Genomic DNA, 22,319 nt, shown 5'->3' on the forward strand with positions numbered 1-22,319 from the left:
TTAAGGTAGAGACGGCGCGTGGGAAAGATGGTGAAAGATAAGAATGTCTTTTACGCCTTAGGCCTGTACAAACTACAGAGTCGGTCTTTTCTCTTGCACTGAAAGCTGCTGTTACTGCTGCGGGACACTCCCCCTTCTCACTCTACCAATTTTTTCTTTTTCTTTTTACTCAATTATTTATTTATTTATATTATTCGAGAGATTTGATGTTAATTTTTGTTTAATTTTTGTATTCTCTTAAACTCTGCAACTCTACGTGTCTCTCTCCAGCCCCTGGGAGCCATTGATCCATGTCCTTCCTTCTCCAAATGCCCTGAATAATTTTCTAGGGTTTCCAGTAAAGGAGGCATTTCCAATAGGAGGGTGCTTTGTCTTGAAGGTGCTCAACATTCTGCAGGTTGTGCAAAAAGGTTTGGACTTCTTGGAAATTGGGGTTTTGTTTGTTGTGAATTTGTGGGTATTTTTATTAGCATTGAGAGTTTGCATTCTATGTGGAAGAACTGGCATTTTGAAGGTTTTATGTGCTGAATTTAACTTACTATGGTGAAAGATTGAAGATTTTCAAGATTCTAGGGTTTGGGTTTCTGAAATTGTGGGTTTTGCTTCTTGCAAAAGTGTGACTTTGGTGGGTTTGTGAAGGGGGGTGGATTCATGCATTTCGTGCTTGTTGGATCATATATATTGGATGAGTTGAATTCTGGGTTTTGGTTAGGATTGTGTGGTCAAAATGCAAGATTTCTAAGGGTGAGAACAGTGGTTCTATAGGAGGGCATTGTTGGGGGTGGTTTTGGTGCATAATGGGTTGCATTTATTGTAAGCCCTCTGCAATTGAGGATAGCAAGGAGAGCCCCAGAGAGAGATTGTCCAACAAGGGGGCATCAGACTCGCGGACGACGAGGGTTGCTTCCTCAAGGAGGGAGGAAACTTATCGGCCGAAAGATCGATATGATGGCAATGGTGGGAGAGCAATGTTGACTGATACGCAAGTGAATGGGCCTGTTCGATCGCAAGGTGAGAATTTTGAAAGGAAAAGGGAAAAGATGGAGTATGTTGTTGCTCAACATCCTGGGATTGGTATCATTCCAAAAGCTGCAGAAGGGGAGCAGGTTGCAGCAGGGTGGCCCTCCTGGCTAGCTGCAGTGGCTGGAGAGGCCATCAAAGGATGGGTACCCCGTCGTGCAGATTCATTTGAGAAGCTAGATAAAGTATGCTTCTTTTCTTGTTTAGTTCTCAAGTAGCTTTATGGTGCAAGAAAAATCTGCATTATTGAGTTTGAATTTGGTATTTTCTATTTCATTATTGAGATTGAATTTGGTATTTTCTATTATTGAGATTGAATTTGGTATTTTCTATTTCATTGAAATCTGTTTCCTTGTGGTTCATAACTAATTGAGGAACAAGGTTTACTAAGTAGCCAATTTAAAGTTGGGGTTGAGGGCAGTAGTATTATTATTACTTATTAGTATTGACAAGTTTAAGAGGTCGCACTTGGTGCGATGGCAAATGCCTTCGCCCATGAGCGGTAGGTCTCGGGTTCGAGACTTGGGAGCAGCCTCTCCATAAATGGGGGTAAGGCTAGCCGACATTCACCTCTCCCAGACCCTGCGTAAAGCGGGAGCCTTGTGCACTGGGTACGACCTTTATTAGTATTGACAAGTTTAAGAATGTTGCGTCAAGGTATACTTATGAATAGGCACATGGAATTCATATGGTGCAAAATTCACTCTCAGTTCTCCTATGTCTTTGGTAATTGTAAAAACTTTTAAAAGTAAAAGGCAATGGAAAACTTGGAGCTAAGGGCTAGTGTACACAGAAGCGTAAAGCATTGTTTATTAAAAATCATTTGACATGGGTGACTTGTTCAAGCATAACAGTTTTAAGGTAGTAGTTGGTTCTGCAAGTTATGAATGGAATTATCTGCACTTGTAGGATTTTGTTAATTTTACTTAGGTAGGTTGGTTTTACAGTTTTATGTTTTGGGTACTCTATTGGATGCTATTTGGTTGCTATGCTTATATATGTATCTGATTTTCACAATAACATTGAGAAAAGAAAAAGGTTTATGATATATAATAAATACTAAATCGCTCTATTCGGTTCTTTCCACTGTGATATGATACCTCTATTTTTGGTTATTTTCCTTGGTGCTATCTCTTTACACTTCCATATTAGCTGGCTTTGGTTGTGTCCTAATATTTATATTTTGCAGATTGGTCAGGGAACTTACAGTAATGTTTATCGGGCCCGTGATCTTGATCAAAAGAAAATTGTTGCTTTGAAGAAAGTGAGGTTTGATAACCTGGAGCCTGAGAGTGTTCGCTTTATGGCAAGGGAAATTCACATTTTACGAAGGCTTGATCATCCAAATGTTATAAAACTAGAAGGTCTAGTTACTTCAAGGATGTCTTGCAGCTTGTACCTTGTGTTTGAGTACATGGAGCATGATTTGGCAGGGCTTGCTTCACACCCTGGTCTGAAGTTTACAGAAGCACAGGTACTTGGTCGTCTTCTTTCCTTCTTATACTAAAATAACAAGTTACTGTAGGTTTTTTGTCAGTTCTTGCTTCCTGTATCTGCATGATGTTTGTGTTATGAACTTTCTCTCATCAGCATCCATTGATGCTACTGGTGTATTTTGTTTACTTTGACACTTGTGTAGTTGTGTGAATGCTATCCTGCAGTTTCATTTCACTTATGTATATAGGCTACACAACTTATGTTATGCTAGTATCAAGACTGTTCAGTTGGATGGATGATTGAGGTTCAATTGATTTATTGGCAGGTTAAATGTTACATGCAGCAACTGTTATGTGGACTTGATCATTGTCACAGTCGTGGTGTTCTGCATCGTGATATTAAAGGTTCCAACCTTTTAATTGACAACAATGGCATGCTGAAAATCGCAGACTTTGGTCTGGCAAGTTTTTTTGATCCTTGTCAAAATCAACCTTTGACAAGTCGTGTTGTAACTCTATGGTATCGTCCACCTGAGCTTTTGCTTGGTGCTACTTACTATGGGACAGCTGTGGATTTGTGGAGTACAGGTTGCATAGTTGCTGAACTGTATTATGGAAAGCCTATTATGCCTGGAAGAACTGAGGTATTTAGAGTGTTTTTTTTTTTTTTTTTTTTTTTTAGTTGATGCTCTTCACTGATTTTTATCTTCCAACTATTTGGTAGTACAAATGCGCACACGCATGTTTCTGCATTTAAATTGAATACTTTCTAGTTGGTGGAAGAATAAGAAATCAGCTAAGAACCTTTCTTATCTAGTGGAAACCACCATAATGAATCATCTTCATAAATGTGTGCTGTAAACTTGCTTCCATCCTTATTCCTGATCTGGTTTGTTGTGATTTTACAACATAAACCTAGTGGTGGCATCTTGCATGTCTGTCTTGTGGCTTTCTGAATTGTTGTTCCTGTTAGGTTCATTATACACTTCGAAGTAGTTTGAGTGTAAAATTTCAAATTATTCTTCCCCTTTCTTAGAAATGGTTTGTTAGATGTGAGATTGCTCATTAGAGGTGGCTTTGCAAGTAACCTCGTTGGGCCATGCCACCATGAAAGATTTGTGGTTTTAGCTGGTAGGTTAGGGATAGTTTATGTACTGTTTCTGTTTGCATTCCAGTTGCTCAATTTCTCTGTGTCCTTGTAGTCATGCCAACTTTGTAATTATTAGGATATGTCCCCTCTCCGTTTTTTACATTCAGAATCTCATATGCTTCTCTCAGATGTAAGTGTTGTGCAACTAAATAACCGGATTTTGTGGATTTTTACCTTGTAGGTGGAGCAGTTGCATAAGATTTTCAAGCTTTGTGGCTCACCTTCTGAAGAGTATTGGAGAAAATCAAAGTTGCCTCATGCAACCATATTTAAACCCCAACAACCTTATAGACGTTGTGTGGCAGAAACTTTTAAGGATTTCCCTGCACCAGCTTTAGCACTTATGGAGACCCTTCTTTCTATAGATCCTGCAGATCGTGGATCTGCAGCTTCTGCTCTCAAGAGCGAGGTTTGGATCTTAATTTAATTCCAATTTAATGTTTTCTAAACAGGCATTATTTTTTCTGCAGTCTTTCTTTTAACTCGATATCTTCTTTGACACCATTCTCTATGTGTGCCTCACTACTTGTGCATGCTTACATCTGCGGTAGAGCTGTAGATATGTTGTGCTTTCCGTCTTTTGCCTGTGGTATTTTTGAAAGTACAACTTTACTATGTTCAAGTCCACTTTTCATTGAGTTCACTTATTTAACGTCTTCTCTGCTTTTATGCCATGTAATGGTAGCTCTGGAGATCATGTTAAGCAAACCACCAGATTGCAGCAATTTTTTTTGGTTTTTCCTATTCTGGACTGCGCTTTTAAAGGCTACAATGTGTATTTTAATTGGCAGGAACATTTGATAACTCTCTTCTGCATTAATAACTATTTAGATATTAGAATCATCCTATTCTCTTTACGAGTTATTTTACCATAACTTTGATTGTGTTTCTCATGTGTTATCTTTTTGTTTCCTTATTTTTCACAGTTCTTTACAACAAAACCTCTTCCTTGTGATCCATCAAGTTTGCCAAAGTATCCTCCAAGCAAAGAGTTTGATGCTAAAGTACGGGATGAGGAAGCTAGAAGGTGAATGTTGTTACATAAATTAGTAACTGACACTTAACTACAAGTAGAATTTTACCGTTTCTCAATTTATAGTTGCAAGGCACTTGCACAGTTGCACCACTAGCGTGTGTTTATATATATTATAACTAGATTCTACACACATTTTAAGGTACTTACATTCGTGGCATGAGTGGTTCAGTCCCAAGAATAACAACAACAAAGCCTTATCCCTCTAAGTGGGGTCGGTTGTATGAATCCTAGAATGCCATTGTGCTCGGATTTGCTCCAAGTCTTCCGTTGGCCCCCCAAAAAAAAAAAAAAATGAAAAAGCCTATGATACAAGCACTGAGAGGTAATTGAGCAAGTCGGACAGACTTGATGCATGATACCTATGGGTGAAGTTGTTCTTTTGTGATTTTACCAAAGCTTCCATGTAGGGGTTCTTGGGTTCTTAACATCAAATAATGGGAAACTATCTAAACGTAATGGAATGAGTAGGCCTTGGTATTTAATAACTGATCTCATAAGAGTCTGGACACTGGAGTTTCCCTAAAGCACCCTAGTTAGTACAATTTTTCGTTGGTTGGGGCTGTGTATGGTTGTGATTTAGTCTCATTTATGAAGTGCATTAGTGTAAAACCATTTATTATTTCTGAGTACATGCTTACACACTGATGGTTTTTGGTTGAATTCTGTCTACTGATTTCTCAAGATTTAATTTGAGTATTGTGAACCTGATATCAAGTTTGGTCCTATATGTATATTTTTTTCCTCTTCTATTTTTAACATTGTTAATGTGGGTGGTGTATATAGTAACAATCTTTTTCCACACATTGGTAGACAAGGAGCAGCAGGGAAGGGCCAAAGGTTTGACCACGAAAGGAGAGGAACAAGAGAGTCTCGAGCCATACCAGCACCTGATGCCAATGCTGAATTAGTCATGTCAATGAAGGTAACCTGATGTTATTTTAACTAAAAACACTCACTTGGCTCCATCATTGATTTATGCTCTAACCTTTTATATATGATGATATTTATGTGTTGCCTTTCTTTTCTGATTTTTACATGAACTTGCAGTATTTAATTGACATATTCAATGCACTCTTATTGCATAGAATCTGCCAGAAAATATCTTATATATTTTCTCTTATTGCATCAATGTTATCCGGTGCATGTGAGTTGGATGCGATCATACCAACTCACATGCACCGGATCCAATCAGAACTCCGAAGTTAAGCGAGTTTGGGCGAGAGTAGTACTAGGATGGGTGACCTTCTGGGAAGTCCTCGTGTTGCATCCCTCCCCACCTCTTTTAGAGGTCGCACTTGGTGCGATGGCAAGTGCCTTCGCCCATGAGCGGTAGGTCTCGGGTTCGAGACTTGGGAGTAGCCTCTCCATAAATGGGGGTAAGGTTAGCAGACATTCACCTCTCCCAGACCCTGCGTAAAGCGGGAACCTTGTGCACTGGGTACGACCTTTTATTTCTTCTTTAAAAATCATGTCTTTTTTTCAAGTTTTCTACTATGAAAAGGGGCTTTTATGATCAACCCAAATTTTCCCTTGAGTTATATATAGTTATATACCCGTGCTTAACTTGTGATTTCTACCAATGTGATTAACTCCGCATAACATTGATGGTCTTGTTAATTACCGACTTGCTTTTCTTAAACTACGAAATAATGTATTTTTCAGCTGTGAAATAATTTCTTTCACTTATAATCTTGCGTAATCCAAATTGCATGTTATTATTCAATGCAAGAAATTGTTGGACTCAAATTTCTCTTGGAGACCCTTTGTTGTAAATTATTCAGTATTGTTTATGATATTACATTCATATGGGATATATATCTCAATACAAGGGATTTTCTTGTTACAGAAAAGACAAGATGGTTCTAAGAGCCGTAGTGAGAAGTTTAACCCTCATCCAGAAGAAGTAGCTTCTGGCTTTCCAATTGATCCACCTAGGCCATCACAAGCCGTAGATGCAAGTGTAGAACATCATGGACATAATCATAAGCGAGCTTCCCATTCAGGGCCATTGGCTCACCGGGCTGCATGGGCCAAGTCTACTAAGAACCCAGATGATGCTCCAAAGGTTTCAACTGGAGCTGACTTGTCAGCAATGTCAGGTTTAGTGGTAGCAAGGAGGAGTATGTTATCTGAAGAACGCAGAAAAAGGTCTAGTTCTTCACAAATGGAAGTTCCAAAAGCAATAGGCAGGTTTCCGGGTTCCTTCAAGGAGGCATCAGATCCCCTACAACAAGATCAAAAGCAGGTCATTGAAGGTTCTCATCAAAAAGATATTCGAAGCAACAAAGATCCAATTATTGTGAGTACCTGAACTCACGCCTTTTCCCCTATGATGGGGTTTCCTTGTTGATTTATAATCGCTTGTGTAAAATAACCTCAAGGGTGTGCGTTTTGTTTTAATTTTGATTTGTGGTTCATAAGCTATTCTTTATGGTTTATGTTTCGTTTTTTTTTTGGTTTATTCTTGTTGCCCAATAGATCACTTTTTATTTCTGGTTATTTCAGGTTGGTTACGGATCAAAGGGTCACAAAATGCACTACTCAGGTCCGTTGCTAGTCCCCTCTGGGAACGTGGATCAGATGCTGAAGGACCACGATCTCCAGGTCCAGGAAGCTGTTAGACGAGCACGCCTAGACAAGGCAAAGGTCAGAAAATTTCACGCTGAGGCGAACCAAATATCCACCAATTCATTATTTGTTTCTGGTCGTTGAGCTGGCATAAGTAGACCCGAAAGCAGAGCATCAGCAACAGAAAAATCACCGCAGATAAAATTGCTGGTTTTCTCTTGTGAAATGTGAGTTATTCATTGGTGGGGGGTGCTTTTATTTTTTTGTATAGGGGGGGGGGGGCACTCGTGGAAGAATAGCCGGTGCCCATTTTTAACTAAGTTTATAGCACACGCTCGCTTGCTCTCTCGCTCTCTCACCTGTATCGTTTTCCCTCCTTTGCAACTGAAAAATATGGCCCATTCTTGTAGAGCTTGTTATAAGCCATAAGCTGTAGAGTATGTGGGAAATATGAAAATTGTGTTTTGTGATGGAAAAGAGTAATTTCCTTGTGCTGTTCTAACCACCTTCCCCTTTGTCAACTTTATTTAGTTTTTGGATAAAAAATGGGGAAGGGGTGAATCTGTCTACTCTTTTGAGTTCACATTTATAATTCTCACTGTAATCATGATTAGCCCCCTTTTTCTTACAGCTTGACTGGAATTCTAATAACATATGCTGCAGAATTTCCTAATCCTTTGATTTTTGAGTCATATATGATCTTGAAAATAGAGACTACCCAGATGATTACATGAAGACTTGTACTTGCCTAAATTTTTGTTGGGTAGATTGACACTATAAGGTTGAAAAATGTATCTGGCTGCGTTTGACTTCTTGTCATAGGCATTTTTTTATTAGAACTTTATTCTAATCAAACCAACATACGGAAAGGAGGTTTCAAACTGTTCTAGCCAACTTAGCTACGTCTAAGTCTGCTCTTGTCGTGGGCATCGAAAGTCTACGTCTACACACTCCTTTTCTCCTTATGCACATCCTATTTTTTCATTCCTTGATTCTCCTTTGGTTTACTTAATCTAAAGGTTAGAAATAAATAAGTGTGTAAAGAAGTATGCGGATATAAGTTCCCAAGTCGGCGTGCTTGTTCAGTCTGGGTTTTTACCACACAAATGTTGACTTGGAAAAGTTGGGGTTTAATTCAATTTTGTTGCTTCTGGAAGGCAAGGCAAGTTCTATATATTTTGACTGCAGGATGATGCAGAAGACTCATAGCTTACTGCAGGTGCCATAGAATTCAATGGAGTCCCTTCGATTACTTGTACTATTCCTAACAACCCTCTTTCTCCTCCAATCAAGTTTTGCAGTTGATTTCTCCTTCACTGGTTTCAACTCATCTGATATCTTGCTCTATGGAAATGCAACCACAGATTCTGGTGTTCTTTCTCTCACAACCAACACCACATTTTCCATTGGCAGAGCTCTATACAATGCCAAGGTTCCCACAAGGTATCCAGATTCCATAAACCTTTTGCCTTTCACCACCTCTTTCACCTTTTCCATAGCCCCATACAAGGACTCTCTCCCTGGCCACGGATTCGTCCTTGTTTTCGTTCCCTCTCCAGGCATCCAATCCGCCTCTGCATCCCAACATCTCGGCTTCTTGAACAATACCAATAACGGTAACCCCAACAACCACGCTTTTGGAGTCGAATTTGATGTGTTCCAAGACAAAGAATTCGGTGACATCAACGATAATCACGTCGGCGTTAACGTCAATTCTCTAACTTCTCTGGCTTCTTACGACGCTGGATACTGGCTTGGTGAGGGCAGTAGCATTACTGACTTTTCTTTCAAGGAAATAAAGCTGAGTAGCGGAGACAACTATCAAGCTTGGATTGAGTACTGGAATTACCAGCTCAGCATAACATTGGCTCCTGAAAATGTGAAGAAGCCTGAGAGGCCTTTGATTAGGGTTCCTCTTGATCTCTCTCAAGTTTTTCTTGATGAAATGTATGTTGGTTTCACTGCATCAACTGGCCAACCAATTGAAGATCATAAAATTCTGAACTGGAGCTTCAATAATTGAAGCTAGTATAATATTTAGAGTATTTCGTCGATGTACTCTCTGAACTTGTAGGTCGTTTTTAATTTTCCACTTTGTTTTTTTTAGAATAAATGGGACTCAAACTATTAAAAAAAAAAAAGCCAATTACCTCCGTGCCGTCATATTTCCTATATAGTGCTACATCCAATGTATTTATCTTGAATATGTGAGTTGGAAGATTTGTACCTTCAGAAACAAGTAAGGTTCATGACATGCCTCATTAACCTGGCTTAATGGAGGCATGAAAATATTTGTTTCTTGTTTTGATTTTGATTATGTAAAAGTTGATGGTATTGTAAAACGATTATAATTCTCGGTCCTTATTCGTGCATGATCTTTGTGATTTTATATTTGACATTTTTTTTATTCAAACGATATTCTATTATAAACTATTCTAATTTACAAAACAAAAAAATTTGAATTCGGTGCAAGAAGATGTGAGCATACTACGTAAGCCAAATGTAACATTTCACATTTGCTGTGTTTGCCATTTCCAAAGTAGCATTTGTTGCTGATGAGTCAATATTATATTATATATTTTACCCTATTCTTAGTATAATTTGGTAATTATTTTGGTATAATTTTGATACTTTGCTTTATATTTCCGATATAAGACATTTGATTTCCTCTGGAGCAAAACGGACGAATTTTGGAGTGATTCAAATTGGAGGACGTTTGCCTGTCTCTTGGCTTGTTCGTGTCAAAATTTGGGATTTTTCTACCAAACGGTTATTCTCTGGCGATTTAATACAAGAGCAGTGCGCGTTACTGGAAAGTGACGTTTCTGGGCTTAAATTGCATTTTTGGAGTCCAAGATGACCCCATATGGGTTTGTGGCATTCTGGAGAAGTGTTCAGAATAGTCCAAGCTTTAAATCCATTTATTTTGGGCCAGTTTTGGAGCTGATTTGTGTCCAAAATGTGGATGTGCAGATTTCTAGACGAATTTACCAAGTCAATTTATGATTTTGTTTCCTATTTTATTTCAATTTATTTAGTTTTCTAGTCTTAATCTAAGACATTTTACTAGGAGGATTTGATTTAAGAGTAGTATAAGTAAGCCTTTTGGCAGACCAAGGGTTTTTCTTCTACGTACGCAAGATTGAGAAAAGAATTTGGCTAAAGCTTAGAGATTTTCAAGACTTATACTTTCAGGTGTTTTCGTTCTTTTTCTAGTTCAATACGATTATGTTGATTTTAATTATGAATATGCGTAACTAATTCTCTTTGCTAGGTGAGGCCATGATCCTTAGCAAGAGTATGTAGTCTCTTTTTAATTTTCTTATGAATTTATGCATGCAAGTGGATTGTTAATCATTGTGCTTTAAATTATCTATTTGCCTTAGTAATTCGCGACCATCAGGATATTTAGAAAAGTAATTTAAGGCAATTTTGGTGGATCCCTAAAATTGACTAAGGCTTCTTGTGGTTAACATGTGTAATTACTTAGGATGGACGTCACATCTTAAGAGTTACATGGTTTTTCAAAAGGTTTTAACAAAACTTAATGAGTCTTGCATGTTCACATTCAATCTAAACGTCATGGACGGGTTGCATGTTAGATATACGTTCTATGTTGGGGGTTTCAAGTAAGACATACTTTATGAAAACCTAACCTTCAAAATATGCATGTGTAATTCATAAGAAATTAGAAAAACTACGTAGGATTGTTAAGGTGACGGCAGAACTCTAGTGCTTTTCCAAATTTGTTTCTCAAAATCTTTTCTCTTTGATTTGTTTCCTTTTTAATTGGTTTTTAGTTGCTTTCCCTAAATTACTCTTATTAAATTTCGTTTTTTTATTACTTTTGAATTCAAAATCAACCTTTTCCAATCTTTACTTTCAGATAATTAACTAGGATTATGGTTTTCATAAATTGTTTTAAATAATCCATGCGGAAAACACCGTTTATACTACAATAACCTTATTCTCTTGCAAGTATTTTGTATGATTTTAACCTCATTGCGCAGGTACCTAAAAATCTTATCAGTTGCATATGGCCCAAAGGCCACTAAACAAAACATTTGAATGTTATGTGTCCAATAGGGGCAACCATGTCCACCACATATAATTCAAATGTGTCTGGTAGGACAAACATGTATGTCCACCACCCACATAAATTTCATTCATCAATTTGATCAATAATTTAAAACACACACAAGAGTCCCTACCAAACAACATAACAAACTAAAAAAGAAAACAAATAAGAGGCTCAAACAAAACGGACTTACACAGGCGAATGAATATTATTATGCTGGAAATGACCACTAACAAATTCTTTTTTTGTGCTAACTATATGCTTATATCCAAAACGTTACTATAGGTCTCAAGATTAAACATTTTTTTTTATAATGGAATGCACATGTAACTGTCACATTCTATCTTTCTAACTTGCAAGGGTGCACAATGATCTGAATTTATTTTCTTATCCTTTAAACATTATCTCTACAAAACTTAACTAGATCCAGAATTGTTTAGTCATCTAACGGTTATCTAAATAAATAAACGAATCATGTTTCTCATTTGAATGTTGAAATTTTAACAACATTAGTTGAACGGTTATAACTAATCTCTAATATTGTGTTAGAACATGATATGTTTTTAGAAGTTGAAATTTGATGCTTAAACAACATAGACTTAAATGGATGGATTACTGACCTCAAATTATTTATTAAAGATGCTAACACTTATGCCCAAACAAAATCTTGAAATCTATAGATTTCTTTTACTCGAATTTGAGAACATGGACGTGCACCAAATACATTAAATGTTGGGTACTTTTCAAGAGACGCTCTATAACTTCTATAGAATGTGGTGGGACAAATGATTGACCTCGTACTTTATTAAGGTCTAATAATTTTTACTAAAGATATATCACACACATGCATGCTTTATAATTGACACATACTATTACAGAAGTAAAAGTGGTTGATGTTTCTTATTAGCACAATTTTCGATTTGTTAAAGATAAAGAACGGTTCCATGTGCTTTATAATCAACAGTTCATTTTAAGAATGTTACTTGCTAGTATAACAGTTAATTTATTAAATACATATAGATAGATGATTAAATACTCTCTAGATTGAATGATTTTTTTAGAGATGTTCTTTAAATGATGATAAGGATAATGAATGGTTATGATTATAATGTTTGTACAACAAAATAATGTCACGTCGCCGTTAAATGAAAAGTAGCTTAGGCCATGGTCTAAGCCAGGTGTTGTACATAATTATCATAAATGGTTCAGAATAAGAGTATGAAAATATAATAGAATGACAATTTATAGGAATAAGATTTTCTTCCTTCCAAATTCCCTCTCCTCCTCTCTCACTTTTCTTTTTGTCTTTCTCTCTCTATAAGGAAGTCAACACAAAATGTTGACGTGACTTAATTATGAACGTTTATATAAAAGGAGACTAGAAGAGGAGAAAATATCGATCCGAGTTTACAATGTTTGATAAAGGTGGCCATATGGTAGTTTAAACAAATAATACATGAATACGGGAAGATGACAATATGCAATTACTACTGATGCAAAAAGGGCCACAACTCTCGATCTCAGCCTACTTACAAGAAACAAGTATTTCTTCAGGTGCATTTACAATTTGTCACAACATTACTGTCCAAAAAAAGCATATGCATTAATATCTCACACATCTAAAGAGAAGGGGCTTCAAATAATGATAATTAACAAAGCATAGATGGAAAAAAAAAAAGAAAAAAAAAAGCATAGCAAACTTGCTGATGATAAGTAACTTGCTACTTTGATACCACCACACAATTTATATCTTCATTACAAAAAAAAAAAAAAAAGGCCCATAAATTCAAATTCATCTTCCACATATGCAAACACAAATATCTAGAGTGAAGAACAAACGAAAGTATCGATTACGCATAAAGATTTAAATGAACGAACATGTAATTTGATCAAGGTTCTAAAAAGCACTAGGCGCTAGTCGACGGGGGATTGGGGCCTAGCGTCTAGACGACTAGGCGGACTAAACAGATTTAATTAAATTTATTATATAACATATAAATAAATGCCTACTTATATTTAAAAAATAAAAATATACTTGTATTGAGACTTTAAGAAAGTTAAAAATTAAAACTTAAGTCATATTGCCATCATCACTTAAAAATGTAGCAAAAAATAAGAAAAATAAAAAACAAAATTTGAAAATTCACTAATTAAGTAGGTTATTTAGAAAAACCTTTAACTTAATTAAAAAAATAATTAAAACAATGGAACCATCTAACCAGCCTAGGCAGCCTCCTAGCCCCTACCTTATTTTTCTCAACATTTCAGCTTAAATCGCATCGGTCTGTCACCGCCTAGCACCTAGACCGATTTTTAGAACACCAAACTTAACATTTGTTGAAGGATGCTACACCTATGAAATCGCATTCGACGTTGATACATTATGAACTTTACATGCATCAACATCCAAATTATATTTATACTTTGTGCATGGGTAAGTGAGAAATGGAAGGGCTGTTTGGGAAGAAACTTTTAATTGTGACGTGAATATAGATGATACACTACATATTTTTATGTAAGTAGTGGAAAATTATATTTGTTAAGTTATTAACTTTTTGACATACATAACCCACTATTTATGTAATGACACATGATGTACCATCCCATGTGATATCTCTTGTTTGGGTTTGCTGGGATTTTGGCTGGTGGGGGTGGTGTTGGGATATGTGTTACTTTTGATTTGAGGTGAGGGATTGTTTTATAATTAATTTATACTTTAATCTTTAATTATTAGGGTTTATGGTGGAGGATTAGGGTTAGGTATGCAGATTGCTGATGGCATAAGAGGCCAACAACTCCCTATAAATAATGTGGCTTTTTTAATACATCTGGCACTTATCTTCTCCACACCAATTAGATTAGATTAGTTTTATGTTTGTTCAATGAGATTAAACTAATCATTTGTTTATTGCTTTGCTTTTGAACCCTGATTAGAAGTTTAGCAATTTCTACTTTGGGAAGAGGTTCTTCTTCCGATTTTGGGACAACGATGAGCGATTCGCCGTTTCTTATTAAATTAATCAAAAAATTAACTCCACTAATGACTAAGTGATTAAAAATTATTGTGAACCATGTTAAGATTTTTTTAAATTTTATAATTTGAGTGAATTTGAAATCATGTTGTCACATCAAATACGGAAACACATATATATATATATATATATATATATATATATATTTTCTTGTAAATTTATTATTATTAGGGGAGGTTTGAAATTATTAAAATAATTTAGGTGAGAGGAGAGTTTCAAACTTCAAACGCATGTGTGAAAAATTAATACTATATCTATTAGAATATTGGATCGCATGCAAACACAAAGGTCATTGATAAAAATTAGAATATCAAAAACACATTAAGATCATTAACAAACGAAAGTCTAGATAAAATTAATTTTCAAAATATTTATAAAATGCTAGACTTAAATACTCATTTCTTATTACTTGTCACTTATATTATTTATTTGTATTTGATTTATATGTCATTTTGTAAAGATAATCATCACAATATAAATTTAAAAATTAAATAATTCGGATTATAAATACACTATTCGCGAGATCAAAAAACATGAGCAGCCCTACATAAGGATGCAAGTACTATCCTTGAAAGGATATGTACAAGATACCGAGTTTGCAGCATAGTTTGGAGGGAGATGAATCATGATTGCACTTTATCAAATAGTATCTTCCACCGATGACCCACAAGGTTTATCTAATCTACTGTTTTGGATCTGGGCTTTTGAGAGGAAGAGGTGTTTGTTGAGCCACGTTGGTAGTTTGGAATAAAGCGGGAGGATAAAGAAGATGGTAATGCCTAAAGTAGAAAGAGTGGTCTCTCTTTGCTCTCGGGAGGCAAAAAAATAGTAATATAATACGGGACTTGAGAAAATTAAAAAATAAATGTATAATCTTTTTTTGTTTATTTTTCTGGGTTTTTAATTTACAAACGGTCTGTGTTTTTTGTGGGGAGATTTTGTTTGTTTTCTTGTTGAGAAAATATTGGGGAATTTATAAGGCTGTGGAGGTTTCGTCTGAGTAGTGCCGCTTCAAAAAAGTTGTGCTGTTTCTCTTCTGGTTGGCCTAGCAGAACACAGAACACACAACTCCATTTTCATGGTGATACTGGTAGTTCTCTCTCTCTCTCTCTCTCTCTCTCTCTCTCTCTCTCTCTCTCTCTCTTTCATGCTATATATAGACTTGTCTTTGTGTTTTGAGTATTGAGCAAGAGAGCTTTTTCTTGGTGGGTTTTTGTTGGTGATGGTGGTTGAGATTGTTTGTTCTTAGAAACTGTGTTGGAAATTTCATGTATGTGACTGTGTATTTGAATTGTGAATTGGGTTTTGTGAATCTGTTCTTACTTTTTGTCAGATCATTGTTATTGTGTTGGTGGAATGCTTTTTCCTGTTTTCTGGGTTCAAAGTTTGCATAGTTAAGCTTATTAATTAGTTTTGTGATTGTGGGCAGCTGGGAATCTGTTATTTGTTTGTGAAGTCAAGAACTTGCTGTGCTTGATGAGAGACTCGATTTTCGCTGTATCTATTTGCGCCGCAGAATGAGCTTCTGATTCAAGATGGTGGAAGTGAGAGAGTGCATTAGAAGTCGGAGAACTCCTCCGTGTATTGGATGTGTGTGTTCTGGCATTCATGCTGCTATAGGCGGATAACAATGGAAGGCTCATCCGAGTCTGCTGGGCAGAATTCTGATAGCTCTAGAGGGTTGAATACTTCCAGAGTCTCAAACCGGAATCCAAGGGTTCATCGGGCTGGACGGTTTGGCTCGTCGGCTGAGGCATTTCAGGATTCGGATTTGAGAAAGGAGAGAGATAGTGTTGTGGTGGCACACACTGATGACCTTACAAACCAGGGTGGATTGTCCGGGGTTTGTGAGGATGAGGTGGCGGTTGACCGTTTTGTCCGAGCTATTGAATGGGGTGATGTTAGCTTGAGGCAGTGGTTGGATAAACCGGATCGATCTGTTGATGTATTTGAATGCTTGCATGTATTTAGGCAAATAGTGGAAATTGTTAATGTAGCACATTCGCAAGGGATTGTTGTTCATAATGTGCGACCTTCATGTTTCGTCATGTCATCTTTCAACCACATCTCCTTTATCGAGTCTGCATCTTGTTCAGATTCTGGCACTGATTCTCCCGAGGATGAGTTAAACAGCCCAACTGAAGAAATTAAGGATTTTCACTCTCTCTTGCATCGTAATTTGCGTCAGCAACGAAGGAACTTAGGAAGAGAAAAATTTCAGTCTATGACAACTCCAAATGCCTTGTCGGAAACGAGTTGCATGCAGTCAAGTTCAATCTATGCAGCACGCGAATCGTTGGTACAAGAGAGTGAAAATGGAATCAGAGACCGAAATGTTGAACTAGAAGATAAGAGACAACCATTTCCAATGAAACATATATTGCTTATGGAGACCAGTTGGTATACTAGTCCAGAAGAGGTTTCTGCTGGATCGAGTTCATGTGCTTCAGACATTTATCGGTTAGGGGTTCTTCTTTTTGAGGTTCGTAAATAAAAGCTTTCAATTGTTTATCTGTAGTATAAGTTAAATAAGATCTTCAGCATTCAGTTATCATTTTATGTAATGGTAAAAGTTGTTTTTGTTCAGAGTTCTTGTGTTTTTGTTTTCGTGGACTAACGCGGTGGTGCTTGTGACCAGTTATTCTGTCCACTCAGCTCAAGAGAAGAAAAGAGCAGGACAATGTCTAGTCTGAGACATCGAGTTCTTCCTCCTCAATTGCTGCTGAAATGGCCTAAAGAGGCTTCGTTTTGTTTATGGCTACTGCACCCTGAGCCAAATAGCCGGCCAAAAATGTGGTGAATACTCCTCACAAAATGGCCTTCCATCTCAGACGTTGATTTTTCTTTTCAAAAGCTACTATATATTCAGCCTAAAATAATACTGTGCATAAGTGCCAATATATCTTGGAAGTGGAATTCCGTTCTCAAAGAAGTCCGTGCACGTCAAACTTAGGTTAGGTCAGTAGGAAGGTTTCCGTAGATTTTCCAACCAGTGAAATTCATGTATTCGATTGGTGTTGGCAAATAAAGGATTAGAAGCATTAGGAGAAGAAGCCACTAGATTAACATGGCTATATAAGTGGAAGTAGATTTTTCAATTGCACTGAAAAGTTGGCTGATTGACTAGATGTTAAAAAATTTCTTCGTAACATAGGGTATCTGGTTAGCAACTGCCCTACATATACAGGTTTATCTTGTATTGTGTAATAGGATTTCGGTCCCCGAGTTTCATGGAAGTAATTGCTGTATATATAAACTGCATTACATATATCTGTAATTCATTACGTCATGAAATACTCCATTTTATGCCATTTTCTATAATTTGGTCTTGTAGTTCATAAATCCCCTTGTATCTTTCACTTTGTTCTGCATCTTTTCCTCTTCTACTGACTTGTAAAATAACTCTCTCCTGTTTCTTTTGTGATACATACTATACCTCCAGCGGGGTCACAATATCTAAATCTACTTTGTCTTTTGTTTCAGTGAGTTGCAACAAAGTGAATTCCTGAATGAACCAAGAGTTGATTTAGAAGAACGTGAAGCGGCAATAGAGCTTAGAGAGAAAATAGAGGAGCAGGAATTATTGCTGGAATTCCTGCTGCTCATACAACAAGGGAAACAGGAATCTGCAGATAAGTTGCAAAATACTCTTTCGTTTCTGTGTTGTGATATTAACGAAGTTATGAAGCACCAAATAACTTCTAAGAAAAAGGGCAGTTCAATCCCACAACTGGTGAAGGAAGATGATTCGACCTCAAGTTTCCCGTCTATGAATATTATTGACGATGATGATTCTGCTAGTGGGTCCAGAAAAAGGTCCAGAACAGGCATCTGGGTTCACAACGTAGAGGAAAGTGATGATAATTTGGATGGTCAGAAGACGGATACTGAAAATCAAGGTGTTCTCTCGAGAAGTTCTAGATTGATGAAGAACTTTAAAAAGCTAGAGGCGGCATATTTTTTAACGAGATGGAGGCCCGTAAAGCAGTCAGCTAAACCGGCTAAACATTCACCAATAAGTAGTTCTGTTGTAACTGAAAGAAGTTCTGTCAATAATTTGCAATCAAAAGAACAACATAGTGGAGGTAGACGAAGTGGTTGGATAGATCCATTTCTTGAGGGATTGTGCAAGTATCTGTCTTTCTCGAAATTAAAAGTGAAGGCAGATTTGAAGCAAGGGGATCTTTTAAATACTTCAAATCTAGTATGCTCACTTAGTTTTGATCGTGATGGAGAATTTTTTGCTACAGCTGGTGTTAATAAGAAAATCAAAGTATTTGAATGTGACACAATAACAAATGAGGATCGTGATATCCACTATCCCGTGGTTGAAATGGCTAGCAGGTCAAAGCTAAGCAGTATATGTTGGAATAGTTATATCAAAAGCCAGATTGCTTCAAGTAACTTTGAAGGTGTGGTGCAGGTAAGTCAAGCCTTATTTGTGATTCAAGTTATGACTTATTAGCTTGTTTTAACTAAATTGCTTAACATTTTCAGGTATGGGATGTTACAAGAAGTCAATTGTTTACGGAGATGAGAGAACATGAAAGGCGTGTATGGTCCATTGATTTTTCATCAGCAGACCCAACAATGTTGGCTAGCGGGAGTGATGATGGTTCTGTAAAGCTATGGAGTATCAATCAGGCAATTCTACTTTTGCATTTGGTGGATGTCAGCTTTGAAACTAAACGTACTGCATTGATCTGTATGCATGACGTGTATGTCTAATTCTGGATGTCTGATAAGCTGATTCTCTTTGTGGGTCGCTTCTGCAGGGAGTAAGTATTGGTACAATTAAAACAAAGGCGAATGTCTGCTGCGTACAGTTTCCATTGGACTCTAGTCGTTCCCTTGCCTTTGGTTCAGCGGATCATAAAATTTACTACTATGATCTTCGTAACTCAAAGGTTCCTCTGTGCACATTGATCGGACACAACAAAACCGTGAGTTATGTCAAATTTGTGGATGGGACAAATCTCGTTTCTGCGTCCACTGACAATACGGTGAAGCTTTGGGATTTGTCAATGTCCTCATCTCGGGTCATTGACACTCCAGTTCTATCATTCACCGGCCACACGAATGTGAAGGTATTATTTTATTAAAGCAATTCTAGGGGTGCTTTATGAGATTGATCTGAAATTGGTATATAATAATTGTGTTCTACTAGGTGCAAATATATTTCAGAAGCTTAAATACATGATGAATATTTTTAATATTTGATGCAAATGTTTTCCTGTAAATATTTCAGAACCTTCCAATATAGGCTGATTCTATAACCTAAACTTGTGGTGGATAATGAAATATTGTTCTTCATTGACCAATTTACTAATTTAAATTTTTTTTGTCGCTTTCGGATGACCAAAGTTTTCCGCCATGAGTCTTTAACTGCAAAATCTTCTTATTCAAATGCAATCTTCAATGTTATCGATATTTATGAAGGAAAACCGCTAAAGAACATAGTTTGTAAACGAGTAAATCTTTTATGCAGTTTTTCAAAGTTAGTCATTTGCATCTAAACAATGTTATTTTGAGCCCTGATAGTTATTTTCGTCTATTAGATGCAAGTTTAATATGGCCGTAGTGGTCTATGATTTATAGCTTATGCGTGTTTCCCTTGTTGCAGAACTTTGTGGGGTTGTCAGTTTCTGATGGTTACATTGCTACAGGCTCAGAGACTAATGAGGTAATTTAGACAAACATCTTCAATTTACCCCATGCACGGGTTGTTCGTATCTGGCTTCTATCATGCTACGACCAGTGAACCCAAATTTCTATTTTCTTATGTTCACTGGAAAATTCTGTAGGGTTCAAAGGAGGGCTAATGTGATAGGATGAACTTTCATTGTGGGTGTGGGGATACGATATATGTATTTAGTTAAAGGTTTCCAAAGCTTTCGTCTAAAAGTTTGAGAAAAATGACCTCTTCTAAAAATAAGGAAGAAACATGCTTTGAGATTAGTATATCAGCTAGCTACGTAGTTTTCTTCGGTGTAACTGTTTTACTTTGTAGTGACTCGTTTGAAAAGAATGTGACGTGCTGTTTGAAAAGATAAGGTAAATTGCAGAAGTTACTTATGCAAGCCTAAGAAGGATCTTACCTATCCGTTTACTAATCAAATGTGTCTCATTGAAAACTGTCAAATGAATTTTGAACAGACAATGCATCTCGTTTTGGTCATATTTAATGAATGATAATTATGTTCTTTGATTGATCAGGTTTTCATCTACCACAAGGCTTTTCCAATGCCGGCATTGTCATACAAGTTTCAGAACACAGACTCACTTTCCGGCCATGACACAGATGATGCTGCACAGTTTATCTCTTCCGTTTGTTGGCGAGGCCAAACCTCCACCTTAATTGCTGCAAATTCGACGGGGAATATAAAAATTTTGGAGATGGTTTGATGATCTCCAAGGTGATTCTTGAATCTGGCAGGATATATGGGGTGTTGAGGAGAAAATGAGGTAAAAGAATCTTATGCCAGAGAAGCTTGTTAGCTCATATGGGCTTTAGGTCATAGGAACTCAATGTTTCCAAGCAACATTGCAAATTTTGGTATTAGATGATTAGCGGGATAAGTGGTTAATGAGAAAAGTGAGAATGTTCTTGTTCAATTGCTATGTGTAGATAGAAATTTAAAGGAAATAGAAGGGTACAAAAATTGGTATTTCTGTGTAATTTTTAATACAATTCAAATCAATTTATATATCTATAATTTTCGAATTCATCTCTTTCTATGTTTTGTCTTCTAAATGAGAAAATTGTAGTATTACTCTCTATTTTAAAAATTGAAGCAATGGTCTCTTAATTAAAAATTTATGACCATTGGTTCCTTAACTTATTAAAACATGCAATTATGGTCATTTTTGTTAACTTTGTCAGAATTTAGTCAAATGAGCCGTGTTGGAAGGAGTACTGCTATAATTGAGTTAAAGTTGAAGGACCATTGTTTCAATTGGTTTAAAGGTGAGAGGCCATTTCACTACTTGATTTTCCATATTTGTCCCTTGATGAGTGGAAATCACTTCCTCAAACTAAATCATATATGGATTTGGAAAATGCTTTCAACTTTTCATTTACTCTTTTTTTTGGGTATGATACGACATGTCTGGGACACACTACCATTGTATAAAACACAAAGTTCTAAAAGACGCTAGGCGCTAGTCGGACGGTGGGTTGGGGCCTAGAGCTTAGGTGAATTTAATTAAATCTATTATTTTTTGTGTAAATAAGTGTATGTTTATACTTAAAATATATATGATTTCATCATAAATTATAAAATAGAATGATATATCTATTATGAGCTATTGGACATAATAAAAACATGGGAACAAACATATAATGTGTGTTCATTTAAGTATTCAACAAGTCTATTACAATTTATTGAAAAAATCAAATGCAAAATGAAAGTTATCTATTTTATGTCTAAGTGAGTCGCAACCTAGGCGGGTCTGGGCGGACTAGATGGTCTAGATGGGCGCCTTAATAGGTCTAGGCGCATTTTCTTAATTTTCAAACACCTAAGCATTAATCAGGATGGTGACCAACCACCTAGCGCCTAGGCGGCACTAGGCGGGGATTTTTAGAACAGTGATAAAACACACAATCATGTTGTAGACTTAATGTGATAGGGATTAGGGTAGTGCTACTCACATGCTCCTCTTTACCCTACGCACATTTTCTGTTAATTTTTATCATCTGATTATCTTCAATTAATTCAATTCAATGGCCGAAAATTTAGAAAAGTGTGTAGATAGTGCCACCCAATGTGCTAATGTCATGTTGGTTCGGGTTAAGAAGTTGGGTTGTATAGCATTGTCTGTTTATCTTGAGAGGAATTGATTAATTGGACTAATTTTATTGCTAATAAAATTCACATGTCATGTAATTTCAAATACTTATGAACCTATGTTTCTTCCTATTTGGTAATGTGAATTAGTGCTAGTCCTCTTCACCTTTATAGGTTTAATGTTTGATAATGGAAAAATTCGAATTACT

The 22,319-nt window shown here is 36.5% G+C and overlaps 3 protein-coding genes and 1 non-coding gene across 5 annotated transcripts; all 4 read left to right on the plus strand.

Moving 5' to 3' along the window:
• Positions 1-67: 67 nt before the first annotated feature.
• Positions 68-7,883, plus strand: LOC103448684 (probable serine/threonine-protein kinase At1g54610). Its single transcript, XM_008387957.4, has 8 exons — positions 68-1,205; positions 2,210-2,494; positions 2,783-3,100; positions 3,788-4,015; positions 4,533-4,633; positions 5,453-5,564; positions 6,489-6,941; positions 7,148-7,883. The coding sequence occupies exons 1-8, from the start codon at positions 798-800 to the stop codon at positions 7,352-7,354; spliced, it is 2,112 nt and encodes a 703-aa protein (XP_008386179.2). The 5' UTR covers positions 68-797; the 3' UTR covers positions 7,355-7,883.
• Positions 5,794-5,912, plus strand: LOC114819855 (5S ribosomal RNA). The gene has a single exon (XR_003767155.1). It is a non-coding gene; the product is annotated as a 5S ribosomal RNA (ribosomal RNA).
• A 456-nt stretch (positions 7,884-8,339) lies between the features above and the next one.
• LOC103448683 (L-type lectin-domain containing receptor kinase VII.1) lies at positions 8,340-9,570 on the plus strand. The gene has a single exon (XM_008387956.4). The coding sequence runs from the start codon at positions 8,445-8,447 to the stop codon at positions 9,231-9,233; it is 789 nt and encodes a 262-aa protein (XP_008386178.1). The 5' UTR covers positions 8,340-8,444; the 3' UTR covers positions 9,234-9,570.
• Positions 9,571-14,855: 5,285 nt separating this feature from the next.
• Positions 14,856-21,044, plus strand: LOC103448685 (protein SPA1-RELATED 3-like). 2 transcript variants are annotated; one of them, XR_011572680.1, is made up of 8 exons: positions 14,856-15,410; positions 15,750-16,802; positions 16,959-17,116; positions 17,804-18,743; positions 18,818-19,010; positions 19,096-19,407; positions 19,944-20,003; positions 20,537-21,044. XR_011572680.1 is itself a non-coding variant. In XM_008387958.4 (8 exons), the coding sequence occupies exons 2-8, from the start codon at positions 15,909-15,911 to the stop codon at positions 20,723-20,725; spliced, it is 2,700 nt and encodes an 899-aa protein (XP_008386180.2). In that variant the 5' UTR covers positions 14,856-15,410; positions 15,750-15,908; the 3' UTR covers positions 20,726-21,044. The 2 variants fall into 2 exon arrangements, 1 of the variants encoding a protein (XP_008386180.2); XM_008387958.4 differs by having other exon boundaries at positions 18,818-18,964.
• The last annotated feature ends 1,275 nt before the right edge of the window (positions 21,045-22,319 follow it).

This window comes from Malus domestica, chromosome 11 (assembly GCF_042453785.1).
Source record: "Malus domestica chromosome 11, GDT2T_hap1".
NCBI lineage: Eukaryota > Viridiplantae > Streptophyta > Magnoliopsida > Rosales > Rosaceae > Malus > Malus domestica.

What these genes read in the sequence shown, in the direction of transcription:
- LOC103448683 (XM_008387956.4), top strand. Translation starts at nt 8,445, where the DNA reads ATGGAGTCCCTTCGATTACTTGTACTATTCCTAACAACCCTCTTTCTC.
- LOC103448685 (XM_008387958.4), top strand. Translation starts at nt 15,909, where the DNA reads ATGTGTGTGTTCTGGCATTCATGCTGCTATAGGCGGATAACAATGGAA. An exon ending in TAGGGGTTCTTCTTTTTGAG is followed by an intron (nt 16,803 to 16,958) that starts GTTCGTAAATAA and finishes GCTTGTGACCAG; the next exon opens with TTATTCTGTCCACTCAGCTC. An exon ending in ACTTTGAAGGTGTGGTGCAG is followed by an intron (nt 18,744 to 18,817) that starts GTAAGTCAAGCC and finishes TAACATTTTCAG; the next exon opens with GTATGGGATGTTACAAGAAG.
- LOC103448684 (XM_008387957.4), top strand. Translation starts at nt 798, where the DNA reads ATGGGTTGCATTTATTGTAAGCCCTCTGCAATTGAGGATAGCAAGGAG. An exon ending in CATTTGAGAAGCTAGATAAA is followed by an intron (nt 1,206 to 2,209) that starts GTATGCTTCTTT and finishes TATATTTTGCAG; the next exon opens with ATTGGTCAGGGAACTTACAG. An exon ending in TGAAGTTTACAGAAGCACAG is followed by an intron (nt 2,495 to 2,782) that starts GTACTTGGTCGT and finishes ATTTATTGGCAG; the next exon opens with GTTAAATGTTACATGCAGCA.